At 38.5% G+C, this 15,777-nt stretch overlaps 1 protein-coding gene across 2 annotated transcripts in view; it reads left to right on the forward strand.

Annotated features, from left to right (window-relative positions):
- LOC132818412 (poly(A) polymerase type 3) overlaps positions 1 to 15,777 on the forward strand; it is a 98,722-nt gene that overhangs the window by 63,016 nt on the left and 19,929 nt on the right. For both annotated transcript variants that reach the window (XM_060829420.1, XM_060829421.1), the window contains 5 exons: positions 6,739 to 6,792; positions 7,814 to 7,933; positions 8,126 to 8,235; positions 12,751 to 12,872; positions 13,909 to 14,030. In XM_060829420.1, the coding sequence (XP_060685403.1) occupies positions 6,739 to 6,792; positions 7,814 to 7,933; positions 8,126 to 8,235; positions 12,751 to 12,872; positions 13,909 to 14,030 (528 nt within the window). The remainder of the gene's footprint in view (positions 1 to 6,738; positions 6,793 to 7,813; positions 7,934 to 8,125; positions 8,236 to 12,750; positions 12,873 to 13,908; positions 14,031 to 15,777) is intronic.

Consider the following 15,777-nt stretch of genomic DNA (forward strand, 5'->3'; position numbering starts at 1 on the left):
CCAGGGTCTGGTTGGAGAAATAGTTGGGAATCTAGGAAGAAGGAACATGGTCTGAAAATTAAGTTCAGAAATCTTTCAGGAGTGAAGTTAGGAAACAGTTGAGAACCAAAGATAATTGAGTTTGTAATTTCCTTCTGAATGGTAGTTTGGTAAATCAGTTGTTTTTAATTCTGAAGGTGTTTGCTGTTCTTCAGAAATATTGAAAACTGAATGAAGGCAGTTGTATGAAATAATGAATAAAACTGGAAATGCTTAGGCCAGGAGATAGAAACTGAGTTGACATTTCAAATTAAAATTTCAAATTTCAATTTAACCTTTTACATATCAATGAATTTCTCTCCTGTGGGGAGGAGAAATATTGGAAGATTTTCTATGTTCTGCCATCTTGGATGAGTGATCTTCCTGCTCCCTTTCCCATATCACATAAAGACTCAAGATAGAACCATTAAACTATCTTCTATTTTGTACTCCTCTTCCTACTGTTACCAATAATTTCATTTTTTCTAGTTTGGTACAATATAGAAATGGTTTCAGAGCTTCTCTTTGGGAGCTTTTACATAAAAATTTGTTCTCTAGAACTTGGGTTGGTTTACATTTTTATCCCACCAACCTCTAGTTACAATATGTATTGCCATAGACTCATTCACACAATCAACACGCTAGATTCGAAATTGCAGAGTTTTTGGTCACCTGGAGTCTTCAAGGTTGTGACCATGACTTTGTTTTTGTTCTGGTGTGTAGATTAGTTTCAGCTGAGTAGCTATAACAGGTTTGCGCTTTTAATTTTCATTAACATTGGCACAGGTTTTGGCCAGCCATACCTTTTGAGTTCTGTGTTTATGTGGAACTACATTGCAGGAGATGAAACAGTAGAAAATATCCTAGAACTTCATTGCATCTTGTGTTTTAATAGTTTGGAGTTCATGGCATGAACGACATATTAAATGGTGGATTAGTCTTGAGGGATTGAATAACCTTCAAGAGTCTTCCAGAACCATTCAGATGGAGTTGAAACTATATTCCTTTTCTGTATTTCTAATAATAACTGATTATTAGGAAGACTATAAAATCATTACCAAAGAAAACTGCAACTCTGCTTTCTCTCCACAGATGTTGCCAGAACTGCTGAGTTTTTCCAACAATTTTTTTTCAGTCAGAACAGCAATTCATGCTGTGAGGAGTCGTTTTCACATTTTATTTCTGTTTCCCAACATTGAAGCTTTTTGGCAAAAGAAAGCAGGCTATTGGTTTGTGTAGTATTGTAATATTTCATTTTTGGAAGAAAAAGCATGTGAATATCCACAATGAAAGTCTGAAGTGTATTGCTGAGTGAGGCATATGTAGGGATGCAGTTGCACATTTATCCAGAATTTTGATAGGTGTATTTTGACATCGATTTGGCCATATTTCAAATATAGTTTACTATTTTGGTGTAACATTGTCTTAGATATTAAAACCATTTGTGTACTACTTAGGATGACACAATGGATAAACAGTCATGAGATATTGGAACTGTTACCACTGGATAGGTGGTTGTAGCGATTTTAAATAAATGATGCCAAAAATAGGGAGAGCTCAATACCTTTTTTTTTAAGGATCAACAAATTATCAATCTAAAATTGCAAATTAAGAATTAAGAGGGTAAAATGTGAAAACTATTGGATTTTAAAGGAAATTAATTATTTGACCCTGGGGATGATACTAAAGTGTGTGGTACTAGAAAAGCACAGCTGGTCAGGCAACATCCAAGGAGCAGGAGAATTGACATTACGAGCATAAACCCTTCATCAGGAATGACATTTGTAGGCTGGGGGTCTGAGAGATAAATGGGAAGGGGGGCTGGTTGAGGGCAAGGTAGCTGAGCATGTGATAAGTAGATGAAGTTGAGGTTGGAGCAGCTAGATGGGAAGGAAGATAGACAAGTGGTGCAGGTCAAGAGGGTGGTCTTAGTTGGAAGGTTGGATCTGGGATAAGGTGAGGGGAGCGGAAATGAGAAAACTAGTGAAATCCACATTGGTCCCATGTGGTTGGAAGGTCCCCAGGAGGAAGATGAGGTGCATGACATTAAATAATAAATGGCTTGCTTGGTAATGAGAGCTTAGGGGTGCAAAGTAAATTCTGTTAATTTGTGCATTTCCTTTAAAACACAAGATGGTTCTGAAATATTGCAAACCTTTGATAAATATATAAGACTATGTATCTTTATTGATAATCATGTCACCAAATTTTAAGAAATTTACAGGCCAATTCCTAATCAAACAAATTTTGAAGATTTTTTTGCAAGCAAAAATAAGTTGACCACAAAGGAAAGAGTGTAAATTGTATTATAGATGTTGATGCCGAAAATGTTAAACTTCGGTTATGTTTGCTTTTTTTTGCCCACTTCCAGTCAGGTTTTCTATGAATTTCTGCATCTGCATTTGCAATGAAAATGTATGCTCTAATTGGTCTCCTGATAATGGGATTACCACAATGCTATCACTATCGGACTTTTTTTAACTGCAGGATTTTTTACTTCAGTAGTTTCCATTCTAAATGTGGACCACATAACTTATAGTGGAAAAATGTGAGACTTCAAAATGAGAATTGAATGCATCTGTTTCCCCCAATCCTTTGACTGCATTTGGTGTTGACTATCCTTGCAAAGGCATTCAACTGTTTTTAAACCCTTAAGTTTGTTATGCAATGCGTGGGTTAAGTTATGCTTCATTTTGTGTTAAATGTCTTGAGGATTTTGTTTAAGTATTTTGTGAATTAATTATTTTGTTGAATTATTCTTTATGCACTCAATGTCTGTAACTAGATAATTCAGTGACTATGCTCAAATCATAATTTTCCCTTCTCATCCTTTTAAGGCTATGTTGTTCCCTATTCAAAATGGGTATAAATCTCTTTTCTATCTCTGGCCATGAATTTAAAACTTCAAAACTGAAAGAACTGCAGTTGTTGTAAATCAGAAAAAAAATAGAAACTGCTGAAAAAGTTTTTGTGGAGGGAAATCAGTGTTAATGTTTCGGATTGACTGACCCTTCCTCGGATTGCAAGGGTCATTGGACCTGAAACGTTATCTCGGGTTTCTTTCTGCAGATTCTGCCAGACCTGCTGAGCTTTTCCAGCAGTTTGTTTTTATTTCAGAATTTAAAAACTTAACCTAGGCTTGTGCTTTTATAAAACTTTTTTGTACAAAAAGAAACTGCAGTTTAAGAAAGAATTAACTGGATTTCAATAGGCAAAAGAGCTGAGCAATTACATTATAAGTTATGCACACATTGTTTTTGATCAGATAACTTTGAGTTCTTCATTTGGGTCCAATTTTGTTGTTAAGCTGTCTCACTCGATGTCAGGTTTACAGTAGATGAGTATAAACTTTTATAATTTGTAAAGAAATCCGAAGTACGCTGATAAGTAAATTGTAGGACTACCAGAAAAGGGAGGCAGAATTGGATGAATTACTATGGCAAAAAGTTGGCATAGACTTGCATTCAATGGCCAAGTCATTAACTACATCCATTTTCTGATTCATCTTTCCTAATTCCTCTACCACCTCCACAAGTGATGGGACTAACCTGTACCATTTTGGTCTTTGTTTTTGTTTCCCCTCCTACTTAGTGATATCATTCCAGTTTATTCAATTTGTTATGCTCTCAACTTGTCAATCAAGGTGCCTTCTAAACATAAAAATTGCCTTTTGATTTTAAAGAATTCCACATTAGACCTGTGTTCATTGCGAACAAGTCATATATGATGACTGATACAGCTAATTGCATGTTTGAATATGTAAGAGTAATTGTCATTAACAGGATATGTACTTTAACTTCTCTGCATTTGGAAGTGATAAATTGCAAATTGACGTGAGTGTTTTTTTCATTATGTGCTTTACGTCTTTGGTTGCTACTTATTGATTTTTCACTGAAATAGTGCTCAACATGGGTGAAAATTTCAGACCTCAATACCAAGAAAACAACAACAATTATCAGGGTATGCTGACATTATGGTCAGCTTCATCAGTCTGAAAAACTGCCAGCAGCAATCCCAACCAATAATGAGCAATTTCAATGAGCATGCATGCCACAGGACAGACGTCATTCACCTGTACTTTAGATGGAGCATAAGAGCAAGGGCACATCAACATTCTCAGCAACCTCTGAAGTTTAAGTTTTGTGTACAACTGCGGACAGAAATCCCAAACTGCTGTAAGATCTATCAGATTAAATTCTTAGCAAAATATCCAAACTCGACACAACTGTGCTGTATTTAAAGTTGAATCATGTTTACTTGTGTTTTCTACTCCAATTAGTATACATGGCAAAAATGGTGCTGCTGCAGCCCTTACTATGGCTAGTTAACAGTTTAGTATTGAACAACAGACATAGGCCACATGTCTCAAAGCCATCACCTTCAGACTTTTCTGTTGTAGGATATAGGCAAAATGCCAGACTAAGTGATGTGCAAGTGGGGGAATGAAGAGGGCTCACAGGCATGTGGATCACTAATTTTAAACCGTTGCATTTTATTACCTGAATTTCTCAAGTTATTGATCAGTGTTGACTATTTGTAAAATCTGTATGGATTGCATTTTTAAAATAAACACTTTTTTTTTAATTGAAGTGACTCACTCTATTTGTTGATGCTACTTTTAAGAAATGGGCACTTGTGACTGATTAGGAGCCAAATTCTGTGAAGCTAACATTTGAATTAGTAATGGAGTTAAGGGGATGCATCTATCATCACTTGCGTGTACATATGTGATACGTAGCATGAGATCTCAATTATGCATTGGTTTTAATTTTCCAAAATTCCATAAACTTGATAACGTCTCATCAGATTAGAAAATAGTTTATTTGGCAACTCTATTCAAGAAAAGGGGAGCACAGAAAGCAGGAGATTACAAGCTAAGTATTTTATAATCCCTATATGAACTCTGGAATCTCATTGTTAGGGAGGTTATAGCAGGTCACTTGGAAAATCTTAACCGTCAGAGCCAACATGGTTTTGTGAAAAATCTAAATCATTGGATCTTTTCTCATTGAGGAAGTTACTATGGAGATAAAAGGAAGTCTGTGGATGTACATGGATTTAATTAAGATATTTGAAAATGTGCCAAATTGAAAGATACATAAAATAAGAACTCATCATTAAGCAGAAATGTAATAGCGTGACTCGAGGATTGTTTACTAACAAAACAGGCATAAATGTGTCATTTTCGTGTTGGCAAGATGCGGTGGGTGGAGTGCCACAGGTCAGTGCTGGGGCCTCAACTAATGAAAATTCTATCAATGACATGAAACAAGGTATAATAAATATGCGGCTAACTTTTTAGTAGCAAGTAGAATAACAATTGAAGGGCATGTTCTGAGAATGTAAAGTAGCCTGTAGAGGGAAATGAATAGATTAACTACCAAAATTGGTAGTGTGAAAATGTGGAGACCAATTCTCTTTGGTAGGGAGAATAGGACAGCAGCACATATAAATTAAGTGATTGCAAACTTGAGGCAGAGAGGGATCTGGGTGTCCTGGTATATGAATCATAAAATATTTGCAAATGGAGCAAATGATCACAAAGGCAAATGGAATGTTTATTGCAAGAGGAATGGAATGTATAGTTTTGTCTACAGTTAAAATGTTGGATGGAATCACATTGGACGACTGTGTTCAGTTTTGCTTTCCTAATAAAACAAGAAAGCGCATACGTGCATTAGAAGCAGTTCAAAGAAGGTTCACTTAACTGATGCCCAGATGGGGATGTTAAGGAAAGATTTGACAGGCTTGGCCTGTATTCATTAGAGTTTAGAAGAATCAGATGTGATCTTAGTTAGACAAACGGGATCCTAATGCTGAAAGGATGTTTCCCCCTTGTTTGAGAGGAAATATCTTTAAACATGAGATGGGAGATGAGATGGCATTTATTTGAGTTTTGAGAATTTTCGCAGCTTCCTCCGAAATCAACAGTGATAGTCACTGACTACCTTTTAAGGTGGAAGTCAACTCTTGAGGAACAGGGGTTCAAGGGCAGATGGGAATGTGCAGTTAAGACCACAATAGAATCACCTTATTGAACAGTGAGGAGGCTCAATGGCTGAATGACCCATTCCTGAACCTCATCTAAATGATGTCAGCTATATGTAGCCTTGCCATCAGATTTTTTTTCCCTTGTATTGCTCATGTTGAAGGATTTGCTAAGAGGTACTGTGCAGAAGACCATTGGAAATCTTGCTCAGATATTTTAAGTCTCCAACAACTTTTGCCTTCTCTGGCCTCAGATGAAAATACCACTCTCGTTCCATCCAAATACACAGTCCCATGAGTAGCGTAGAACCTGTTGGTACGATTGCTTGGAGGTTTTGATAGAGGCATTTTCTAGTGCAGCTAAATAACACTCATCTAACACAAATTGGCTCTTAATATATTTCATGATATTTATGCACCTACTTGGACTTGATTGTTTTCAGTCCACAGTCTTTCAAATTTTCCAGTTGCCAAAAATCTTAAGATAATGGCATTCCCTATGGAATTACGATACTGCATAAACCAGAATTGATGTATAATTGAGTCATCAAATACAGATGAGTTTCAGCTCTGAAACTGAGTCAAGTTGACTGAAGATATGTCGGCTAGAAGCAAGATCAATTTCCATTTACTTTCAAAACAAAAAGCTTGAGCAAATATTTCACAGCAAGTTTGAAGTGCTCTGTTTTGTCAACTGAATGCACGAAGTAATTTATTTCCTCCCTTTCAAAGGCATTACATTGTGCTGCTAGCAAGTGCCCCAACGGAAAAACAGCACTTAGAGTGGTAAGTTCTGGAGCCTGTTGCAAAAAGCATTTCCAGTTATTTGGATTGTTATTGTATATGGATCCCCAGTTCATATGAAAAGGACTTTTTAATATGTTAATTTGGCACTTTCTTAATTATAGCTTAATTACAAAATTTCTGGATGTGATGTAATAATCCTTGTTTCATAACTCCCAACAGTTGAATACCTGTTAACATACGCCTGGTCACATTTGAAATTTTCATGTGAAATAACCACTAATGTGACATATCAAGTGGTTATTAGCACCTCTTGAATCATGTGCCTGTGTAATTCAGGCAGGTGGAAAAGAGTGCACATCAACAATACACATATGTGGAATGTATTTGCTTGTGTTCCTTGGTGAGCATGGCTTTTTAAATGAACCATAGTCCATGCTGGGAATAATGCAGTCAAAAATTAGTAGCTGACAAAGAATAAAAGCTGTTTGCAAAATAATGGAAAAATGTTGGTTTGTTTAGCTACCTCTGCCCCTTGTATTATAGAGAAAAAGGTTGTGTCAGAGTAATTCAGTAAAAGTGTGTTTAAACCACATTTGAAACTTTAATACAGCAATGTAGGCTAATGTGTTGAAGGAGAACTACTCTGTTTTTGATGAAACAAAAATCAGCATCCCCCATCCAGGGTACTGTTTGCAGATGAGTAGGGAGCTTTTCTAATGTCCTCATAAGTATACCACCCTTTACCACGTCTGTCCAAATCAGGCCAATTGTTTTGACCTCTTTGAGATCTATCAATTGCTTTGTTCATCTACAGAAGTTACTGCATTCTGAAGTAACTGATTTGGAGGGGTTGAATTGTTTAAACCAGTGTGGAAATGCAAGCTTGTTTTCCATATAAAATTGCATTTACTTGTCTGGATGTATTACTCGACCCTAGAATGCTAGCATTGTTTCATATTGGATGGAAACTGGTTTTATGTTGAGCTTTGACAAAATGCAGTGCCATACGTAGCTTGCTGGAGCTCCTGATCTTCACTCAATAACAGTTGTTTTTGTTTAGGGTGGGCTTGGTGGAATCCAAAATCCGAATCCTTATTAGCAGCTTAGAAAAGAATGAGTTCATTACTCTGGCTCACGTTAATCCACAGTCATTTCCAGCTCCCAAAGACAATCCTGATAAGTAAGTAATGTGTTTTGGCTTTTTTGAGGCTTATGGTTTTGTTTGTTTAAAATTATTGTACATGAGAATAAAAATGAAAGATTGAATGCTTACGTGTTAAATGTTAGGCTCCTCTTGAGAGGTTTGCCATGCTTTGCAACATAAATACTGTAAAAGATTAAAAGGAATCTCATGCTGAACTTTCTATTTCAGGGATGAATTCAGCACAATGTGGGTCATTGGAATAGTCTTTAAAAAAGTGGAAAATGCTGAGAATCTGAGTGTTGACCTCACTTATGACATTCAGTCATTCACAGATACTGGTGAGAGGTGTTTGTAGTCTTATGCTGCAATTGTTAATATGCTATAAATTCATAAATTTCCAGAATTTAATATTATAAATACCAGAATTATGGGTGGCATGGTAGCTCAGTGGCTAGTACTGTTCCTTCACATCTGGGACCCAGGTTCATTTCTAGCCTTGGGTGACTGTCTACGTGGAGTTTGTACATTCTCCTCATTGTCTGGGTGGATTTCCTCCAGGTGCTCTATTTTTCTCCCACAGTCCAAAGATGTGCAGGCTAAGTGGATCGATAGTACTAAATTTGTCCAGGGATGTGGAGTGGAGGTTAGATTAGCTGTGGTAAATGCAGGGTTACGGGATAGGGTCTGGGGCTGGGTTTGGGTGGGATGATGTTTTGAGGGGTTTGTGTGAACTTGATGGCATGAATAGCCTCTTTTCATAAGGTCTTTATGATCCTTATCAAATATTGTTTCATTTAAGAAATCTATACATAAATGCATTGTGGGGAAGTTGAATTATTGCTCAGCAGTTTTATTTATTGATTTAGCAGATTTCAGTAACTTACTGATCCATCAAGTTATTAAGACAGATGATATGTTGGCGTTTATTGCGCATGGTTTTGTGAATATGAATAAATATCTATATGAATAAAGTGGAATCTTGTTGAGACTGCACCTGGATTATGGAGTGCTGTTCTTGGCTGCCTTATGCAAGGAAGGGCATAACTGCCATTCAGTGAAACCGGTTCACAAATCTATTTGATGGGATGATGGAAATTCTTTTTGAGGAGTAATTGAGGAAACTAGCCTGTACTCTTTAGGGTTTAGAAGAATGAGAGGTCATTGTATTGAAACTTACAAAATGCTTACAGGGCTGTGGGTTTAGAACCAGGAATCAGTCTGAGTAAGGAGCAAGTGCTTTAGGACTGAGGATTTTTTTCAGTCGTGAATCTTTTGAATTTGCCATCCTCAGGTATTACTCTGTTTAAGATGCATCAGTAGGTTTCTAGATATTAGCATAATGGAATGTGAGGCTAGTACAGGTAGATGGTCAGTCATGATCCTAATTGGCAGAGTGGATTTAAATGTTTGAATGTCCACTATTCCCATGTTCCTATTCTGTCTCTGCTCCTGATGGGGGAGGGCTCATAAGCAGGGTCTCGCCTGGCTCTATTGACCCATCAATTAATCAGCCCTTGTTTTAGTCCAGATAAACTTTGGCTATCAAGTTGGCATGCTAAACTTAACAGGTACCTTTCCAATAAAGCCAGCTATTTTTTTTAAGATTGTGGAGAAAGCTTACGGTGACCTTTGAGCATTCTATCCAGCGCAGGACCCATAAGGCAATTAAAGTCCCGTTTTTCACCCCCCCCCCTCCAATAATAATAATATGCCACAATGCAAAGGCCATCAGCTTGTGCATCAGTCAAAAACTTCAAGGGGTTGGGCCAGAGAACAATAGACATTCAAAATACCATATTCCTTGCCATGTGTTAGGATTTGAAGGATAACAAACTGACCTTATTCATCTTTGACACAACCTATTAAATTAAAGGAAAGAGTTTTATGGAGTCACCCCCCTGCTCTTAGTGTTAAAGGACAAGAAAATCATTCATTCAAACCTGCCCTGCTGTAACTTCGTGTTCCTTGTCATTAAGCAGAGTCTTCTGCAACATGGCAACATCCACCCCCTCCTTTTTAAGGCTCAGCAACACCTTTTAACTGGCAAATGGATCCCTCTAATATTCCAGGTGCACCATTTAAGAGCACTGCTAGCCATGATGCTTTGCAACTATCTTTTGACCTGACGTAAGGAAGAATTCTATTTTCAGCACACTGGGCATATTCAAAAGAAGGCTTGTGGAGTCTGTTTGCGAGAAACCAAAACACTAAACTAACTACAAAACACAAAAGGCACTTAATGAGGGAATCTACCCCATGCCTATAGAGGGCACTTGCACCTCCCATGCACATCTCCGTTCCCCTTTATAGCTCGAACCACACCCCAGATTCTAGCAGGAGAAGGGAACAGACAAAATAATGAGCACTCTGTCTACCCCCAACTATATACCAACACCAATCCTAATTGGAGGAAAAAATACACCAACAGCAGCAGCTTTAAGAAAAGGGTACCATTACAAGAAACCTATCAAGAGAAAAAGAAACAAACATTATTGTCTAGGATATAAATGCATCCAAATTATTCTAGTGTCACAGAAATCTTTCACTTGTTCTGAGGAGTCAGATGACAGCGCCATCTCCTCATGAGCAATACAAAGCACTGCTGGATATCTCATTGAATATTGAATATCAAGGTCCTTTTTTTTTTGATTTCCTTTTGCTGATCACCACCGCAGTCTAGGCTTAGGGGAACTTTATCTTAGTTCCTTGATATGTTGGATCTTTCTGTGGATCTTTCCACATCCTTCTAGAAGATTCCAGGATTCTCTGCTTGTCCCTGCAGCTTTGAAATCATACCAGGACCAGGCGGGGGTGCTGATCCAGACTGGATCTGCGCACTGCAACCCAGTGAACTCTGTCAACCTTCGCTTGGTCCACTTCGATATACCAGCCAAGGAACTGTGGCAGCCAGTCTTCAAAAACGCTTGCTAGCTGCCTACCTTCCACTCCCTCCTGCAGCCCAGCGACCTGGATATTTTCCCTCCTACCTCGATTTTCCAGGTCATCAACCTGTTCAGAGAAGGCCTGGACCTGTTAGTCGAGGGCCTGGATCAGCCCCACCGAGGACTCGACCTTGGTCTCTGAAGCCGTGGTCCACTGTTCAATCTCTTCAACTTGCTTCCTGAACCTTTCCAACTCCTCCTCGTGCTTTTCTAGCATGACCAAAACCAGCTCCAGTACGATTGTCTTCATCAACTCTTTGATCATCCCCCTGATCGCCCCGAGTTCTTCAGTGATGATCTGCTGCGTAGGTTCCTCTTTCTTGGCTGCTGAGGGAGCAGCAGCTGCATCCTTAGTCACAGGCACACCTGACGCCTTCAGTGTGTTTTGGGGCTTGGCTTTCCTTTCATCATCCTTGCTTGCTCAAAAAGAATTTACAAGTAGAACCTTGACTATTCAAACATCAACCATCCAAATTATATGTTGATATGTTTATCTGTGGTAAGCATCATACTGCACAGAAGAAGTCTTTTGGCCCATTTGAGTCTATTCTACTATTCAAAAAATACACTTATGAAATGAGTCCCATTTTCTCTCACTAGGCACATAGCCTTGAATGTTATGACACTTCAAGTCTTCATTGAAGTACTTTTTAAAAGCTAAGATTATCAGCCTCCACTACCCTCCTAGGCAGTGCATTCCAGGCCCCCTCTGTTTTAAAAAGAACTTCTTCTTCCTCAACTCCCCCCTCAACCTTCTCCCTTTCATTTTAAAATTATGCTTTTTAGAATTGATCCAGCGACTAAGAGGAACAGCTACTTTCTGTTCACTCTGTTCATGTCTGTCATCTTATATGCCTCTCTCAGGTCCCCCTCTACCTTCTCTGCTGCAAAGAAACAACTTGAGTTTATCTTTATTGTTGAAATGCTCCATCCCAGGTAACCCCCTGGTGAATCTCCTCTGCACCCCTCCAGTGCAATTACATCCACGCTGTAGTGTGGTGACCAGAACTGTACAAGGTAATCCAACTGTGGCCTAATCAAAGTATGTATTGACTTGTAATAACTGTTCATGCTAAGTACAGAAACTTAGACTGTTTTGTTATCCTGAGTGAAATGGGGATTTTGTGTATTTGGATTAAAACTTTTAAAGTTTTTGTGACAGCCTGGGTTGACGTCCACATGTTATGCCAATGCGACATAACAATGGCTATCATGATTTTTGTGTCTGTTTCATGTTAATAGCACAGGAGCCCAAATATTCATGAGCACGTAGATAGATAGTCATACAGCATTGAAACAGACCCTTTGGTCCAACCAAGCCATGCTAAACATAATCCCAAACTGAGCTAGTCCCAACTGCCTGCTCCTGGCTCCTTTGAAACCCTATCCCTCCAAACCTTTCCACTTCATGAATTCATCCAAATGTCTTTTAAACATTGTAATCGTAAATGAATCCACCAGTTCCTCAGGATGTTCATACCACACATGAACCATCCTCTGCGTAAATCTTTTTAAAATCTTTCTCCTCTCATCTTAAAAATGTGCCCGCTAGTTTTGAAATTCTCCATCCGAGTGACAAGACAACTATTATCAACTGTATCTATCATGTAAGCCTAGTTAAGATGCTGCATGCAGAGAAATTCACAGTACCATGTGTTTAAAATGTCATTTCCTGCCAAACATAGTTAAGTGGGTATAATGATCTCAACGATGCCTGAACATATGTCAACTAAGCTCCATTTTCTGTGGTGATGGTTCCTATACTTTCCTATTTGCTTTTTAAACATTTAAGAGAAAAATCATGCTTTTGGTACCTCTCCATAGGAACCTTGGACAAGGATGAGACCTTTTGATCAGTGTTAATTGTAAAATAATCTAGTAGCAGAAAATTAATATCACCTACCATTACAGTTTATAGACAAGCAATGAACAGCAAAATGTTTGAAGCAGATATGAGAATTGCCGCAATGCACGTGAAAAGGAAACAGCTCCATCTGCTTTTACCGAGTTATGTCCAGCAAAGAAAGAAAAAGGTAACCTATCATGTAATCTATTTTGAAATCGAGCTGGTCTGTAAATTGAGTAATTTGACTTTTGTCTGTTAGTTAGGAAAAAGCATCTGCTAAATTAGTGCACATGTTAAAGAACAAATAATAATGAGGTAAATTAAATCTTTGGCCGGGGTTGCATTTATTAGCTCTCATATTCTATCATCTTTTGTAAATAGTGCTTTTGTTCAATTGCAATAATAATTAGTTTTTATTTCTGTCTATTGATATGCTTATTATCTGTAGTTCTGCTGTGGAAACGATTCTATTTTAATTGATCATTATTAGAAGTTAGTGTATTTTTGTTTCTGTTCTGTCTATCAAGCCACTGGCCAGTTAGTATATGCTCTCTTTTTTTGGTGTTTGATAATTATAATTATGAGCAGGATTAAGATTTATTTAAGTATCTAGCAGGAGGATATGTTAAATTCTCTGCGTTGATGGAATTTGCTGTTGCATTATCAGGCTCCACTAGAGCACTGATTCTTCCTTACAGTGAAAGAGGAAAAAGCGTGCAGAGGTGATTAGGGATAAAGAATGAAAACTTTCAGTTGCAAATTGGAAGTATCAAGGAATTTGCTGCCCCATAAGTCTCAACACTGGGAGGAATAGAGTTCCCCAGATATTGCACCAAATTTTATGATACAATTTTGATTGTTGAAGCAACCATATCCCTTGGCTTATTATGAATCATTGGATGTATGGTTATATTCTTATAGACTTGGCTAAGATTATGATACTAGTCAAATAAAACAGATTTGAAGTTGGTTGTCTTGTTGTAAGAACTGGCTTATGGTTTAGTTTCTTTTTAATTTGTTTTTATTTATATATCTTGCCAGATAATTCTATCACTTTTTTGAAAGGGAAGTTGATGTGTTGGTAAAGCCAAGGTTATCAAACTTAATTCTCTTCTTTACATTTTTTTTACCACTATGAATGTAGTGTTTCACAAAATGTACCAAGAAATGCAGATTCTGAATTTGCTGTCTAACTTTGCCACAAATATTTTTTTCATCCAAAGCATTCGTTAGAGGGGAGCAAAGCCAACTGTGACGATGAAAATAGCATGGAGGCTTCTCTGGACAGTGACCACAGCCTGCTAGTGCCTTCTAGTCCACTACAGAATGCCAACAGCCCACAGAGGTAACATAGAAGTTGTTTTTTGCATTTGTTTTTAAACAAAAGTTTCTTTGTAAATCTGTTGTCTTCGCATCATATCCGGAATATGGCTTTGCAATTTAAAATAGACAGGCAGGAAGCTGGAAGAACATAGCAAGCCAGATAGCATCAGCAAATGATGGCGAAGATCTTTGCTTCCTCACTCTCCATGGGGGTCGTGCCGGAGGATTGGAGAGAGGCGAATGTTGTTCCTCATTGTGAGGAGGGTAATAAGGAAATCCCTGGCAATTATACACTAGTCAGTCTTATATCTTGGTCAGCAAGGTTTTGGCAAGAATTGAGGGATAGGATTATGACTATTTGGAAAAGTGTAACATGATTAAAGGTGGTCAGCCTGACTTTGTGAGGAGCGGGTCATGCCTCACGAATCTTATTGAATTGTTTGAGGAGGTGACTAGACAGGTTGACTAAGGTCGAGCAATGGATGTGGTGTATATGGACTTAAGCAAGGCATTTGATAAGGCTACCCATGGTACTTTATTCATATAGTCAGGAGGTATGGGATGCAGGGAGATTTGGCTGTCTGGCTGACAGAAGGCAGAGGGTGTTTGTAGATGGAAAGTATTCTGCCTGGAGGTCAGTGGTGAGTGGTGTCCCACAGGGCTCTGAACTTGGGCCTCTACTATTTTTTTAGTTTTTATAAATGACTTGGATGAGGAAGTTGAGGGGTGGGTTAGTAAATTTGTCGATGACACAAAGCTTGATAGTAGGTAGGTGCAGTTGGTAGTATCAAGGGCTGTTGCAGGCTGCAGCACATTGACAGGATGCAGAGCTGGCTGAGAAATGGCAGATGGAGTTCAACCTGGATAAATGGGAAGTGATGCATTTTGGCAGGTTGAACTTAAATGCTGAATATAAGATTAAAGGCAGGATTCTTGACAGTGTGGAAGAATAGCAGGATCTTGATGTTAAAGTGCATAGATCTCTCAAAGTTGCCACCTAAGTGGATAGGGTTGTTAAGAAAGCATATGGTGTTTTGGCTTTCATTAAGAGGGGGATCGAGTTTAAGAGCCATGAGGTTTGCTGCAGAGCAAGAGAAGTGATCTGACCGAGGTGTACAAGTAATGAGAGGCATAGGTAGAGTTGATAGCCAGAGACTTTTCCCCAGGGTAGAATGACTGCCATGAGGGGTCATAGTTTTTAAGTTGTTAGGAGGAAGGTGTGGAGGAGATGGCAGAGGTGGGTTGTGAATGCATGGAATGCGTTGCCAGCAGTGGTGGTGGAAACGTGTGATTGCTGGGCATGCAAATAGACAGCAGTGAATTGAGGGGTGTGTAGATTAGGTTATTTTATTTTAGATTAAAATTAATCCTTGGCACACCAGCATGGGCTGAAGGGCCTGTTCTGTGCTATACTTTTCTATGCAACATTAATTGAAATGGAAGATTGAGGGATGAGAAGGTGCACAATTTTGGCCTCTGTTTGCTCAATCCTCCTCCTGAGTTGTCTCTGCCTGTTTCTTCCAAAGTTTTTCTGAACAGTCAGCTTTCTAGAGATGATGGCTGGTAGCTAAAGTCTCCCAGTTGTCAATGTCCACAACCGTTGCTTACAACTGTCCTTGTCGCACAGATAAGGACACCCAGAAGGTTGTGACCCCCTGGCTAGTTTACCATACAGAATGTCTTTGTTTCATCCATCCAGTGGACCCAGTTAAGGCAATACAGTTGCTGTTGGCTTAGCAATAGGTATATGCTGATAAAATCAGTATTAT

The sequence above is a fragment of the Hemiscyllium ocellatum genome, chromosome 8, assembly GCF_020745735.1.
Source record: "Hemiscyllium ocellatum isolate sHemOce1 chromosome 8, sHemOce1.pat.X.cur, whole genome shotgun sequence".
NCBI classification, from domain to species: domain Eukaryota; kingdom Metazoa; phylum Chordata; class Chondrichthyes; order Orectolobiformes; family Hemiscylliidae; genus Hemiscyllium; species Hemiscyllium ocellatum.